Consider the following 16,646-nt stretch of genomic DNA (forward strand, 5'->3'; position numbering starts at 1 on the left):
AAAAAAATAGAATTTTACCTTATAAAAGTAAGTTCAAGATAGTTTATAGAGCCAAATATAATTCAGACTATAAATGTATTCTAAATAAATATAGAAGATTGCATTCATAGCATTGAGCTTGTTACAATGCCAAGCATGATATGAAAACCGAAGATTATAAAGGGAAAAAAATGACGTATTTGACTTCCTTAAAAGATAAATTCATGGGTTAGGGATATAAATGAGTTGTAAAGTGTTTACCTAGCATGTACAAGGCCCCTGGGTTGCATCCCTAACACTGCAAAAATTAAAAAATGAATTACAAATAAATAAATTCACTATGATAAAATATTTCAAATTAGGTGAAGAGACTGGGAAAAATATTTTTTATACATAACAAAATATTAGTGAGGATACAAAGAATTTCCTTTGAAATAAACAAAAAAACCAACAAAATGCCCAGTTGCACAGTAAGGAGAAAAAAAAAATGGGTGAATAAGAAGATGTCAGTACAAGAGAAGGTATTTGTTCTGCTAATATTCAAGGAAATTCAATCTCAGAAAAATACCAACCATTAGAATGGTAAAATTAAAGAACACTGATCATTCCAGGAGGTGTAAGGTCATAAGTAAGTGCGTATCTTCATATCCTGCTAGTAGAAGTACAAATTGGTACAGCCACTTTGGAGAGTAATTTAGTACTATCCATTTAATATTTAAATTATTTGTTATACCTTTCAAAATCTATGATAGAGAAAAACCTTCTGTGCATGCATAATGAGACATTTACAGGGAATGCTTTTTTGCAGTGTTGATTGTAATGATGTGAACAACCTACATATCTTCCATTGAGAGTAACTAAACTATGATTTGGATAAACTATGTGTTGTGTATAGTGTTAAAAAAAAAAAAGAATTTAAGTAGATCTATGTGTACTAATATGGGACTAACTCCAAAATATATTACTGAAAAAAACAAAACAGCTAAAGATAAAACCATTTGTATTTTCTAAGACCATACACAGCAATACAGCATATTTTCTCTAGTTTGATACATATGCATAGAAAAAGGTTTGAAAGAATAGACACCTTATATTTAAGAGCAATTACTACTGAAGAGATAGTAGAAGGCATTGGAATTAAGTTTGTTTGAAATTGGCCTTTAACCATATTGGTAACTAATTTTGCAAGTACAATATAATGAAACAAATTCTTAAAAAAAAAAAAAAAGAACATTACATACTACTCAGATAAAAAGAGACAGAGTTTAAAACTAGTCCAAGAAAACCAACCAACAAGTAAAAACCAGGGTTTCTTCCCTCTGCTGTATCGCCTTTCATATTATCCATCCCTGTCGGTCATGAGAAAAATATTTTTAAAGGAAGCTACAGTGTTTACATTGGTTCCAAGTCTGGCAGTCATTTAGAAATTGGATTCTTGCTCACTTATGTATTCCTTTGTCTCTATCCTCAATTTGATCTCAGCCTCTTAAAGTTAATGTCAACCTACTTAGTTCAATTTGTTGCTTTGTCAGCATATCTTTGTCCTGTGTTCTGCTTTAATAACAGAATAGAATGAAAGTTTTCTGCTTTTATTTTCAGTTGGTATTTTTTTGTGTGTGTCTGTATGATTCCCTTGGCCTAAGCTAGCGTTCAGCTTTTCCCAACGTGTTAATTGCAGAATATTGACTATTGAGTGCCATGCTGACTTTGTATAGTGTCCAACACTTGCTAGGTTTAGATTTCTAATTTTATTCAGTCAGAAGCCTGACCCCTCAGTAATCTGTTATTGTAGTATTTACTGCAAGATTTTAAAATGAGATTTAAAAATTATACCCTAAATATGGTAAATCAAGAGTTTGCTGGCCACTTTTGGAAATGTGGTATTATGACACCAGCTCTAAGCTGCCTTGTTTAGTATATACAATTTTTAAATCAATGCATGCACATTATAATGGGTTTTCTTTTGGCATATGCACATGTGTAATATCTCTGATCATTTATATTCCCCATTTCCCCCTTTTTCTCCCACCCTAATAATCACCCTTTTTAGCATGTACTGTTTTGACTTTATCACATGAGAATGATTTGTGCAGTTGACAAAGAGGAGATGAGGCATAATTTGAGACCAGACCACCCATATATCTGTGGTATTTTGTTAGGACCTTAAGGATGTTTTGCCAAGTATACTTAATGACTGTTGATGACAGCTGATACATTTTTATGGTTGATTTGGAGCCTTCGGAGTGTTTCTGAACTGTGTTTCTCTTGGGCCTCTTTATTCCATAAGGGAGGTTAGAGTAAGAGTAACCCCCCTTTTTTTATTCTTTTGTTTGCTGGTCAGATACCTTCAGTGGTAATCAAGATGGAACTGGTTTATATTAAATTCCTTTCTGGTAGCTCAAAATACATTGGAGAAGATTCAGTGTATGTTTTTAAAGGATAAGTAATTACCACAGAACTATCTTGAGTCTTTAGGCCAGCTCGTGATTTTGGGGTAGATCATTGGCAGTGTTCTCTATAGTTGGCTTTGAAAGATATACAGGAACTTCCTAGAAATGAGGAACAAAGAAATGTTGTAGTCAGCCTTTTAGACCTTTTTTAAAATAGTAGTAATCATACTTAATGGTGCTGTGTAGTGCTTAAGATGGATAGCAAGTGTTGGAGTGATTTAGGAATTATAACGTATTTCTTAGGTACTCCATAGTTCAAGATAAAACTCATGTATATATAACAGACCAATTCTCTGCTTATTTTTAAACACTTGGCTGAGATCATTAAGAGACTTTTTCAGTCTTTTTCCTGCTCTGGTTGTTTCACTAAGTTCCTTAAATATTTCGTGCTTGTTAGTTTGTGTAAGCACATGCTTTTCCACCCCTGAACTGGCGTTCACACTCTTTACATTGTCTTTCTGCTCAGCTGCCTCTCATGAAGCTCGTGGAATGTTGAGAGATTAATACTGTGTTGCTTGCTCTGTTTCTAGAAATTCCTTGATCACATTCATCAGAACATTCACATGACGTTTTTAAGCAGTGGAGGAACTTTTTCCTGGCAGATGGTAATCTAGAGGACTTCCTTCTCAACTTTCACACTGATATATCATGTAATCTATGCAACTGTCTCTTATGAGAGCCTCCCTCAGGCCTGGCTGTAGGCTGAGCTTGTGGCCCAGGGACCTGTGGAGCAGGACTGCGACTGACTGGGGGTTACCCTGGCTGACTGCAGTTGACTGTTCCTGAAGCGTAGATAACTGGTAGCACTGTTAGATCCTAGGGACAAGTGCGGAGCTGAAAAATGTGAGATTGTTCGAGAAAGTAACAGCCACGTGAACATGGGAATGGATCCACAAGCAAGGCATCGTGTTGATGAGAGAGGGTTGCTGGCCCAGAGCTCCTTATTTTTTGGGTGCTCATTATTTTATATGGGCTGAGCGAGTTAAAACAAAGAAAACAAAAAAAGCAACCACAATGTGGTGACTAAGCAGTTAATCTTAGACTGCCAAAATGGCTTCCTCCAAGCTTCCCAGATCAGCTAAAGGCCACCTGCAAGCTTTTGTCAGGCAGAAAGTTGGAGTGCGGTGACCCAGTGGTTGTACAGATATTTAGTATAATCACTTTGCATACTGTTAAATGATGAGTCTGATAATGATGTTTTTGGGGGTTTATTTTTATTGATTTTCTGTAACTCGATTTAAAGTTGCTGAGTTTATATTTTGAAATATTTGTGAACTAGAGCAACTAACCTGACTATTTTCCAGTTCTAAATATTCAGATGACTTTTTCAGTTTCAATTTTATAATGCTAGAACCAGGAAGGAGCTTTACCTCACTTCTTCTGATGCCCAGCTGCTATGGATGTCTTTATTCCTGCACTTTTCTTTTGTCACTTATTGCACTGAGCATTTACTGTGTGACAGATGCTCCTCTTGATAGGAGACTGTCCTGGTAAGAGGTTGTCTTAAAAGTAAATCTCCCTTAAAAAGCAAACCTGTTAGATGTTGAGCTGTTATGATCTGTCTGTTAGCATACTTAGAAACACGGAGTTATTTTATGCATTCCTTTTATTTGAAGCTTGGACTTTATGACGGCACAGTATCAGGAACAGAAAAGAATGTTATATGGATTCTTTTGGAAATGCAAATAAATACAAATTCAATTTTGCTTGCCTGGAATTTATTTTTTATATTAGCTAAAAAATTTCATTTTGCTTTGATTCTCTCACTTTTTCGCATAATTATTGTGCTTGATTATAGTTAATCAAGGCAATTTACTCCTTTTTATTTCCTTTAGAGTAAAAAAATTAAACAATTTTTATCAATTTCAAACCAGGAATTTCTAAAGTGAAGAGCATCATAACCCCTTGAATTTTACACTTATAGCAATTTATTCATTTTTTTATCAAAAAAGCTTTATGAAACTACTACTAATCGTAACTTTGTTCAGCATTATATGTTTCTTGAAGTATAGCTGCTTTCCAAATAACACAAATTGTTCAAATTATTTTATCTGTAAGATTTTTTTAAATGGAGTCAGTGATTAATTCCAATTTAGCGTTTATAATCATCTAAAGTATGAGTCTTCAAAGTTTGCTAAATTGAAAGAAATCACAGCTGGCTGTTTTCTGATAGTTTAGAACTTGGCAGTGAAAAGGGACCTGCAAGCGTTTATTCCAACTGAATTTGAAACAGTTTACAACTTGCGTTCTTTAATAAAGCAGAGAATACCATATGTAACTGCCCAACATATTTTTCCCCCCTTGGCTTTGTTTATATAGAAAGTTCCCACCTCACTTTTTCTTTGGTCTACTGGATATTTTTATTCAGCCGATAAATTCCAAATATCTTGGAAATTTTATATGGGATTTATTTAACCCATGGGATTGGATCCTTACTATTTTACGTGCCAAATCCTTTTGGCATTCTGTTCACGTCTCCCCCTAATGAACAGTTTAGCTTAGGGGATTTCTGAGAGTTGCCGGGGGGGTGCAGGCTGCTTGGCAGTGACCAAACCCAGTGGTTTTGTTAAATTCTGAGTATTAATATGCATAACCAGGAGTTTGGAGGTTTCAACAGTACTACCCTTTGAAAGAAAAGAATGTGCTCAGAAAGAGCTGAAAGAATTTAATTGAAAGAGAAGGATGTAAAAGTGGATTGTGGAGGAAGATGAAAGGAAAAGAACATATATTTGTTCAGATAAATGAGAGAAAAATCAGTGATATAAACAAAACTTGGTTGTTTCCTCCTCTTTTACTTCCTCCTCCTCCTCTTCCCTTCTTTCTCCTCCTCTTCTTCTTGCTTCTCTTCTTCTATTTTTTTTTATGAAACTAGAGTTTGTTTCTCTTCAGATAACATAAAATCTTTTGCCTTTTCCTTCCTCCCTTCTTAAAAATGTTAATTTCTACTTTGAGCTACAATACCTATCTGTTGCTTTTCCCCTTCTTACTTCCCCTCCTTTTTTCTAACTAATTTGCTCTTTTTAGGGCTCTACTCACAACCCTCAGTATGCCAGCCCTCCCCACAGTAGCTTATAGTCCCGTGCAGATGCTGTCCTCCACGAATGCTCTCAGCCTTTCTGGCTGCTTGACTGTCACTTGCCAAGTGAGGACGGAAGGTCGTTCTCTGGGCTGAGCTTTGCTGTGTGCTGAGCTAGCCCACCGTGGGTCCTCTAATATGTACTGATGCTTTCCCCCCCTGACTTAGGAGTATGCAATCATTTGATCATTTCTTCTTTTGAATGTTCCCTTTGTGCTGACAGGGAAAGAGACGACTTAATGTCTGCACTCATTTCTGTAAGGAGCAGCTTGGCAGATGTGCAGCAAAGAGAAACAAGTGCTTATGAGCAGGTGAAAGAAGCTGTGCATATGACTGAGGAAGCCAATTTTGAAAAGACCAAGGCAAGTCTAATAGGATGATAATAAAGGCATTGTAGAACCGCTCTTTTTTTTTTCCTGTTTCTGTAATTATTCTTCCATGACTAAGCTTTTCCTAAACACACACACAAGAATGCCAGTATGTTAAAGTTGACTTTTCTAAACTGAACAAACTCACTATTTGGAGAATTCTTATTTCTCTGCAAATACTCTGCTACATTACAGTAGACCTTCGATTTTCGATCTCAATTCGTTCCTGAGGGCTGGGTATAACTGAGGTTATCAATTAAAGGTTCAGGCTTCTCTACACAGCCTTCAAAGTCTCTCTCCTGCATACTGGCAGATCTCTGTCCTTAGAGAGACATTGGCCCAGGATTTCTCAGTTAACCCCCTACAGGAAAGGATGTTGTAATGTTCTTTCTAGAATTCTTCAAGGGTTAAATCTATATCTGATACCATTGGGAAATACAAGTGCCCAGCAACCGGGTCATAACTCAAGACTTTGGTAGCAAATTAAAACTAAAATTCCGGTCATAACCCAGGTTGTCCATACACCAGGCTGGTTGTAACTCAAGGGTCCACTGTACTATTTAAAGATTGTAGTACAATATGGTAAAGTGCTTTGAGAGACTTGTGTACCTAATATTTTTATCTTTTTGTTTACTATTTCTTTCAGTGCTATGAAAATCTTAGCACCCATGGTCAATCATTTGTATATGTCTATGTATAACTAAAGACAACTGTTTCTCCTCTATACCTGGGAAATTTTTAGAACATCTACATATGCCAAACATAGTAATATACATATATTTAGTAACAGCTATGAGTTTGAATCCATTGTAAGCTAAGTCAAATATGTTTCATAATGATGATAATGACAACAGCAGTTAACACTAGTGATCAGGCCGTGTTTTGAGTTCCAGGAACTTTGAATAATAGACTTGCCCTTGATTCATTGCTGTTGTTTGGGGATGCAGCTAAAACCAGTTTTAGAGCTTTCAGTGGTACAAACAGCCTGCTTCGGTACACCTGCCACAGGTTTCCCACCAGGGGCAAGCCGTTAAAGTTGCTTTGTATTTTTTATAAACACACTGGTCATACTTCAAATGATTACTATCCATAGCTAGCTAGTGATTACCATAGTGACAGTGCAGATATAGAACATATTCATCATTCAAAAGTCTTATTGGATAACGTGTGCTGGTTGAGCATCTCTAATCTAAAGTGCTTGAAATCTGAATCTCTCTTTCTGCTTCAATCTAACCCAACCCCCTCGTATGTTTCCTCATCCGTTCTGAACCCTGTCACTGTTCCCTAAGGATATTGTGACTCTCAAAACCTCAAGTAAGGGCCCTTCTGCCATTCATGTCATCTCAAGTGGCTAGGATGGAGGGGCTGCATTTACTTCACTCTTTGTTCCCACTTCCAGGCCTTTGTTTGGGCACCTGCTATTGTTAGCATTCCTCTTCGAAATTTGGGTAGCACTTCTCTTTTGAAATCAGTGAGTCTGTGTTCTCCCTGTCTTACCAGAAAGTCTCCATCTAGAAAACACTCTTGGACACTTTTTAAGAGCTTTAGCATCTGAGCCTTCAGCCTCCAACTTCTCTCTTCTCATCATCCTTAAACGTTTCCACATCCACGTTAACGTGTGTAACGCCAACCCTCTTTAGCTCAGTAACTCCAGTATTTTCTCCCTACTCTGCTGTAAATCCAACAGAAGCGTCCCTAAGATCTCCAATTCTGAAACCACTCTCTAGCCAAAGCTCTCTCCCCATCCCAGTGAAATCTGCTCCCTGTCCTCATTCCTGCCTCTGGTTCTCCAGCCTCTTCCCTTTAGATCGCTCTTTTATTTTCTTTTGTGTTAGAGCTGGTCTTCTTCCCTTCTCACTTACGTATGAATTTTAGAAGATCACATAGAACTCCTTATATGCACCCATAGCCCCGGAGCTGCTGCTCTTTCTGTGGCCTCTAACTCAGTGAGTGGCACCTTGTCCTCTACAGTGTCTGACTGGGAAACCAGGTTTCATCCTGGCCTTCACCCTAGCTTCCAACCAGTCACTAAGTGCGATTCTTAGCTTGTGAAGTTTTCTTGAATTTTTTTATAACACTTTTCTTGCCCAGCAATTTTGTGCCCAGCTGCGAACCACTCCACGTTACAACATTTATCAAAATGTGTTATTATTGCTTACTTATCTGTATCCTTCATTAAACTTTGAGATCTCTGACAATAAGTTCTTGATCTGCCTTGTCCACTGTTAAATTGCTAGTACATTCCGCAGGGCTCAGCACATAATAGGGACTCAGTAATATCCACTGAGGAATTCAACCCTGTTCTCACCAGCACTCTAGAATTCCTTGGGTATTACCTTTCCAGTTTACCTGCTTTGCCAGTTGCTAGGGGAAGTTATTCTCAGTCACACTTGATTTTTTTTCTACTGCTGTTTTCAGCCTACCAACCACTGCTGAATGGATTTGTTTAAGCTACCCACTAAGTTCCCCTGGCAGCCTCAGTACATAGTACTTAGGTACGTAGTCATAAGAGCTGCTTGACCGTTTTTTCTCTGCTGTTCACTGCATCATATACTCCACACATGAACTCCTCCTCCTTACTGTGCCAGCTCCAGGCCTAGCACCTCACTCTCAACAGCTGGCCTCTTCCCAACATCGTCTGACCCCTTGAATGTCACTTCCACTCACTGCTTCTTCGTTTCTGGCCTTCCTCTTTCCCAAGGTGAATCTCTTTCTCTAATATCTTCATGTCGTGTACGTCTAGGATCCGGGGCCCTGACCCACTTGCATCAACTACATCACTCCTGCATCGCCTTCCTCACCACCGCCCCCAGCCCCAGTTCTCTATATGACTGCTCTCCCTGAGACGAGAAGCCTTCACCTGATCTGCGTCCACTGAGTTTCCTACCTCAGTCCATCCTTTCACCGCCAAAACTTACAGCTGTCTGCCTGGTAGCTTTCCTTTCACTTCTGATCACACTGCAGTCAGGTTTTCAACAAATGACAGCACAATTTGAACTGCTACTGAATTGCTCACGTGATGATCACCGGGCACTTTCTGATTACCAAGTCCAGTGACCTCATCTCAATCCTCACTCCACCCAAACCCTATATGTAGTTTGGGAGCCATTCACTGTCCTATCATAACACAACGTAGCATCTTGTAACTTGACTTAGCTGATATTTTACTCTTCTGGATCACCTTTGTACGGTTCTTATCTTCTCTCCTGGTTTGACTTGTTTTCCACGACTCCTAAATATAGACATTCCTCAGAGCTACTTCCTAGACTTCCACCCTTGTTGCCTTGATTTCCTGGACTTTGTTCCTCTCCTTATAACCAAATGTACATTTGTGTGTGAACACCCCACTTTATGCTCTTAGCTCTCACTGCTCTCCTGAGCCCAAGACCTACATTTCTCGTTGCTACTAGACCTCCTATGTGGATGCTGTGCCACTAGAATCTACTGTTCAACCGAGTTATTCTCTCCACCTTCCCATCTGCCCCTACTTTTTCTTCTACTGTTTTCTACATTGTTGTTTCACATAATCATATCGCCATCTTACCAACAACCCCAGCTTACAGTTGTTAAGCATCTTGGCTGTCCCTCGTCCTGAATCTTGATAGCCAGTCATTTGCCAACCTCTGACCCCATTTGATTCCCCAGTTTGGCTGTGCCTACCTTTCCATTCTTTCATCCCTGCTCTGACCCAAATCGTGTCTGTGTGTGTATGTGTGTGCACTACCAGAGATTGAATCGGGGTCTCATACATACTGCACAGACACTCTACCACTGAGCTATACCCCAGCCCTTTTTATTTTTTATTTTGAGGCAGGGTCTCACTAAGTTGGGCTGCCATCAAACTTGTCTTCTGAGTAACTGGTATCCCAGCCATACCTGGCCTGGCTGAAGTCTTTATATGCAGTGTACAAACTATTGCAATAGCATTGTGGCTGATTTCCCTTGGGTTTCTTCTACATATTTTACATTGCTGTCTTAGGCTTCTGAATTGTAAATCTCTGCATTCAGGTAGCTCCTTTCTCGCAGTAAAATAAAAAATAAGTTTTTAGCAGATCTTTCATACTAGTCTGACCCTGATCTAATTTTCCTAGACTTAACTTTCACTACACTCTTCTATATAAGCTGTTCTCATTCCAAGAACATGAACTACAATTGACCATTGTCAAGAATTTGCTCATGCTAATGTTTTTTTGTTTTGTTTTGTGTTGTTGCCCTGTATTAGTCTGTGAAATAGCTATTTAACAGAGGATGCTCAACTCAGGTGGCAGGGTTCCCAGAAGTTTTCCCCAGCCTCTTCTTGTTTGAATTAATCTCTTCCTCCTGTATATTCCTACTGAATGTTATGTTTATGTTTTGGTGGCTGTGTTTATAGCCCTCTCCACCAAAAGGCCATGAAAATCAGGTGTGTGACATCTACCGTTATATTCCTCACAAGACCATTTACATATTAATTGCACAGTTCATGTTTGCCGAATAGAAGCCAGTCATTAGTTTTAAATATAACAATGAAATTTCATAATTAATGCTTTTTAAAATTTAACAGTTAAGAACAAACAAGGCACTGTGTATTATGAATCTAGCATTTTTTCACTGAATTAGTAACAAGGATTGATTACTAAGTACTTTACAAAATGTAATGCAAGGCTAGGAGTTTTTACCTAGACAGTTTGTTAAGACATACCAATTTTGTTTGCAGAGAGTATTAAAACACCAGGATGTTGATATTCTAATTTGTTTTTTTTTTTTTTTTGGTTTTTCTCCGGTACCAGGAACCGAACTCACGACCTTGCGCTTGCCAGGCAGGCGCTTTTGCCACTGAGCTAAATCCCCAGCCCTGATATTTTAATTTGAAAACCAACTACTACCTTTATTACTGAACTAGGAAATACTTTGTTCTTTAGTTCCTTGACATTTGTTGCCATCTAGTGTTGTATTTGTGTATTGCATGCTAAGTAGGTAGTTACATTATGCTGTGTATTTACATTTATAGAGGCAGTGCAAATGCCTAGGGATTATTGTAAGAAAATAAGTATATAACATGAGAATATTACAGTGCCATTCATGGATTCTGGTGTGGAACTACTTTGGATCAAAATTCTATTTTTCCACTTTCTAGATCTGTGATTTGGACAATTATTTAAAGTCTTAAAGTCCAATTTCTTTAACTGAGTTAAAACCACTTAAAATTTCTTTATGGAGTTAATTAAATGAATCCATGTAAGCCATTTGGCATACATGGACATACCTGACATATAGTAACTGTTCAATTAATGTTTTATTTGAAAATTGCAAGTTACTACAACTGCTGGTAATTTTAAGACACAAAAATAAATTAACCTAGGGATAAATAAGAGTGGAGAAGTAGAGGACATGTAGTGACATGTGGGTAGAGGTGAGTAGGCCTCACTCACACCTCCCTGCTTGTCTTGGGAGGGAAATTGTTGAATGGTGTAAGGGCCTGAAGACACCCACCTTGGATGGACTTAGGGTGAGCATATCCTGAGATAACCCTCTAAAGAAAGACGTTTTCAAAAATAGCAACCTGACAGGTTGGATAAATGTTTCCAAAAAATATTTTTGCCTTTTCTAGATATCCAAATTATTCCATTTCTTTAATTTCAGTAGAACCAAAAAGCTAGAAATTAGAAACAACAGAGTAGAAAGAAAATCAGAAAAGCATTTGATTGTAGTCACAGCATAGAAAATAATGCCTTTTGGCCTGCATATTACCTGCTGAAAAACAAAGGTTATCCGTACAGTTATGTGCTGCATACCAATGTTTTGCTCAAGGGCAGACTGCATATAGGACTGTGGTAACTTAAGGTAACAGAGCTGAAAATTTCCTATCACTTAGTGACAGTTTAGCCTTATTAAGGTCATAATGCAACAAATTACTCTCAGAGTTTTGGCGATGCTGATAAAATCAAGTCTAGTGGGCTTCCAGTTGTGTAAAATATATAGCACATGCAATTAGGTGTAACACACAACACTTGATAATAAACAACAATATGTTACTGGTTTATGTATGTACTATTTTCAACCGTTTTGGGACGTATTACTTCTACTTATAAAAAAATTTACCGTAAAACAGTGTGTTGCTGTGTTGCACTAGGAGCAACTTTATACATTTCAAGTTTATTGCACCTCTTGACTGCATCAAGAGGCAACATCGTATGACTGAGCTATGCCTTCTGCATTTATGTAAGTGTATAGTTTGCCTGATGAAGTTGCCTAATGCTGAATGTCTAGAATGTGGCATGACTGTGTCTTGACAATAGGAGATAGAAATAGAATAACAAACTTCTGTTAAGCAAGTGTTTATAAATTACAGTCAAAGGAGAAGTAAAAATAAAATATATCGTGCACATGTACCAACTCCCACTATGTATGTAATCATTATGTAGGCAAACATGTACTAATAAAAATTTTAAAAAATTAAAACAAAAACAAAAGATTAGAGTCAATAATTTGAACTTACAAGCTGCACGCTTAAATGTGTTGATGATCATCTTATGGGCTTTACTTCATAAAGATAAAACATGTTCACAAGTTCTAAAGTTTATGTTCATAAGCATACTATGTATTTCTCATATCTAATTCTTTAGTCACAAATTCTTCTATCTCTAGCATTTCTGGGAAAACATCCCTAGCAACTGGAAAGACTTATATGTATGTCTTAAGATAGATTTTCTATTTTTTTTTATTTTAAATACAGACTTATGTTTACTTACTTATTTTTGGTACCGGGAATGGAACTCAAGACCTTGCACTTGCCAGGGAGGCACTTGTGCCACTGAGCTATATCCCTGGCTCAGATTTTCTATTTTAAAAATTGAGTTGACCAGATGTAAATTTTATTGGGGACAGTATTTTGTGTCTTTTGGTATAGTAAGGCCCATTGACCTGGTCATCTATAAAGATGTCCTCTCATTGTAGTTGACTGTTCACTGACCCTGCCTTTGCGAATTTAGTCCTTATGCCTTTAATGATGGCTAAATTGAGCATAATGGGGGAGGGGATGCAGTCAGCTGGGATTCTGAAAAAGAGGGAATCCTGTACTAATTAACGAGAAAACATTAGTGCTAATGGTTCATAAATACTTACTTAGAAGGCCCAGATCTTCTAATGAGGTTCGTTATAAAAGAGATATTTTTAGAAAAGGTAAATCCATTTTCTATTTTCAATTGTTACTAACCATTAATATTTTCTTCATTGTGACCAGATGGAGATGTTAATTAAAATAAACATAAATAGAAGTAAAAGATCATCAGAATTGTGATGCATGCCTATAATCCTAAAACTCTGGGAAGCTGAGGCAGGAGAATCACAAGTTGGAGCCCAGCCTGGGCAACTTAGTTATTTTAGTGAGACCCTGTCTCCCTGTCTCAAACTTTATAAGTAAATAAATAAATAACAGACTTACGAACTGGAAACATAACTCAGTGTGAAGGCCCTGGGTTCAATCTCCAATACCTCAAAAAAAAAAAAATATGAGATCACTGGTTAGACACGAAGAGATAGCAATAATCACTTATTAACCTAGTTTTTAATTTTGAGAGAGAGCCGTCACACAGAGCTACTTCTCCAGCTCTTTTTCTTTTTTTTGATTTTTCTCCAGTACCAGGAACCGAACTCACGACCTTGTGCTTGCCAGGCAGGCGCTTTTGCCACTGAGCTAAATCCCCAGCCCCTTCTTTTTCAATTTTATATTGAAATATGTTCTCCTCCCTAAGTCATTAAGTTGCCCAGGCTGGGTTCAAACTTGCCATTCTCCTGTCTCAGCCTCCCAGACTGCTGAGATTGCAGAGCGTACTGCTCACCACACCTGGCTGGCCTTGTGCCTCCTGCAGAATCATCTTACCTTCATATTTGACCTCTTGTCCTAGCAGGATCATTTATTCCTTGTTCCTGAAATGAGTAAATTCTTTAAACAGATTATTTAGCGCTCTTCATTGGAACCTAATTGTTAGTTCCTTAGTAGCCTCTTTTAACGATTCCTGTACTTAATAATGTTGATTCCTGAGTTCTTGTTCAGTTGAAAACCTGCAGATTGGCTACATCGCCTTGCATTCCATAATCATTTTATTCATTCATACACATAGTATTCATTATATCAGTGAAAGTTATTAGATTGATATAAAATATTTTGCACAAGGGTAATTGTATTTTGAAGCCCAAAAGTTACTGATTCATAATGTTTCAAGCTCTAAGGGCTTCAATTATGGAAAAATCATGTTTTTTCATTTCTTTTAAAATCAAGATAAAGGTTTTTTTCCCACGTATTCTCAACTAGAGTTTAGATGGGGACTAGCTCCCTAGGAAAAATTTTTTGTCTTTTTTTAACTTAATTTGACACAGTAGAATTTTACCCTCATACTTTATGTGTGCCTAGGAGTGTAGAAACTTTGCAAAAGAAACCAGAAACTTTTTTGAAGTTTGTTGCTTTCTAAATAAAGAAAATTCGTATGTCCTAGAAGTTTTTGTCTGTATTTATTGCACCTTTCACCAGAGGGAAGTATAACAATACATAAGACAAGCATATGCTGAGACCAGTTTCCTTGCCATTATCAAAATGTGACTATCAAATTTATAATCACAGTGTGCAAGTCACAGCAGACTTTGTGCTTTTTACCAACTGATGTAAAAATAAAGGTTGAGTGAAATGGATATTATAGATAGGAGTGACTGGGATAAGATTAAGATACTATAACACCCTAGTTTTATTGAGATTCTTTAAAATTATGATTTTAAAGCCATATTTTAGTATTAGGCATTATATCATATATAAAGGTATTATTATAAATGGGGCCAAAAAGACATTAGAGAGTTTTCATTTCTGGCCATGCAGAGTGGGAAATTTATACTAAAGAACAATTATAAACTTTTACCACTATCAGAATCTTCATAAAACTAAGCAGTAAGTTCTGTTTTGAGCCTTTCCTTATTTAAACCTTATTACCTAATTTTTATATTAGTTGTATGTTCTGAAGGAATGAACTAAATTTTATAGTTAAGAAATCTTTGTTAATATACCGTTAAAAAATAGAAACCTGTGTGTAATAAAATACAGTACTCAACATCTTATTTAAAAACTCTTATGTTTACCACTTAAAGTATTCAAATAATTTTTACTCATGAGGCCATGAGAAATCAATGAAATTTGTGTTTTACAAAGGACTAACATGATATGTAATTAAAATAATAGAACAGATGATTTTTCTGAACTATCTTCAAATTCTGATTCACCTTGCTGAGGGCCGTTGGCAAGGTGTGTTGCCTGAATTTTCTAGTTGATTAGTTAACATAGCCTTAATTATGAATCTTGAAACAGTTGAGCATAGTAACTGGTGTTCATAAATGAATGCAAAATCATTCTAGGAGACTTTACAATGAGATTTAACTATTTTAAATCAACGCAAGGCTTCGTGTCTCACTTTGGCCTTATTCTTTCCCTCTGGCAGGCTTTAATCCAGTGTGAGCAGCTAAAGAGTGAACTGGAGAGGCAGACAGAGCGACTTGAAAAAGAACTTTCATCTCAGCAAGAGAAAAGGGCCTTAGACAAAGAGATGATGAAAAAAGAAATTGCAAAAGAAAAGGAAGACATGGAATCTAAGGTACTTAGGACTTCACTTGTCATCCACATTGACATACTAGTGATGCTGTCCCAGATGATTCTGGGGGCTACCGTGCTTGGGTGAACTTTACTTTTTAAAACATTTATAAATCAAATTTCTCATAATTTAGAGTTCATTAAAAATAGCATATTATTTCATCTATTTCTCAGTGCAGTTTCTTTTCTGACCTTTCAAAATAAAATAATCAGTTGAATTCTGTATATTGAAATTCTGAATTTACTTTAACCCCACTATTCTGTTCTGATTTCTCTCATTCATGTTTGCCAAAGGAGAGCAGGATCTCTGAAGATACCTAGACTACATATTTGTCTAAATAAAGGAGAAATGACCCTCCCTTTTATCCCAGAAAACAAATTAAACATGCATAAGATATAAAACACATGTAAGAAACTGAGTAATCAAGAAAAACTGATTTTACAAACCATAGGGAATCAGTTCAGACAAACTATATGATGAATAGTGGCCATAACCAAATGAACAAATGGAGGGGAAAAATTAAAGACAAAAGGGACAGATAATAGAAAATGTTTTTTAAAAAAACAATAACATTTTGGAACCTAGCTGTAACCCTGGGGGCATCACAGCAAATTTTTGGAAAAAGCATGTTATGGGGGTGTGTAATGCCCAGCTTTATTTTTTAGGAGTATTTCTATTTATGAATTATTAAGTTTAATTTTATGAGTTTACTATATTAAGCAATGTGTACTTAACAAGAAAATAAAATATCAGTAAAGTAAAAATTAAATTCTTAATATGTAATGAGTGTGTAGAATAAACATCAACATTTTTAATATCATCTGTTTACCTGCTTACAAGATCTAGAAAATAATAGCAGAAATAAATTCCTATGTGAACTACAATGAAAATACAAACAACACTCTATCACAGAAATAATCTTTGCTTCAATTATCACACTAGATAACTGCATGTTCCGTATACAAGTCCTGCTCACAGCGACAGCACATGTGCTTAGCTTTCCTTTCCTGTTTGGCAGATTACACTTGTCACCTCTCGTCTTCCTCTTTTGTCAGGGGCTTCCTATTATATTATACAATGTTCACTTAGCAGGAAAATGAAATACCAGTAAAACAAAATATCAAATATATATTGAGTCTTTAGAATAAACATTAATATTTTC

At 36.7% G+C, this 16,646-nt stretch overlaps 1 protein-coding gene across 8 annotated transcripts in view; it reads left to right on the forward strand.

Annotated features, from left to right (window-relative positions):
* Positions 1 to 16,646, forward strand: part of Sdccag8 (serologically defined colon cancer antigen 8) — a 214,869-nt gene that overhangs the window by 36,344 nt on the left and 161,879 nt on the right. For all 8 annotated transcript variants that reach the window (XM_005374761.2, XM_013520314.1, XM_013520317.1 and 5 more), the window contains exons 9-10: positions 5,729 to 5,867; positions 15,335 to 15,487. In XM_005374761.2, coding sequence (XP_005374818.1) covers positions 5,729 to 5,867; positions 15,335 to 15,487 — 292 coding nt within the window. The remainder of the gene's footprint in view (positions 1 to 5,728; positions 5,868 to 15,334; positions 15,488 to 16,646) is intronic.

Source organism: Chinchilla lanigera, unplaced genomic scaffold, assembly GCF_000276665.1.
Source record: "Chinchilla lanigera isolate Chin_1 unplaced genomic scaffold, ChiLan1.0 scaffold00005, whole genome shotgun sequence".
In the NCBI taxonomy this organism is placed as follows: Eukaryota; Metazoa; Chordata; class Mammalia; order Rodentia; family Chinchillidae; genus Chinchilla; species Chinchilla lanigera.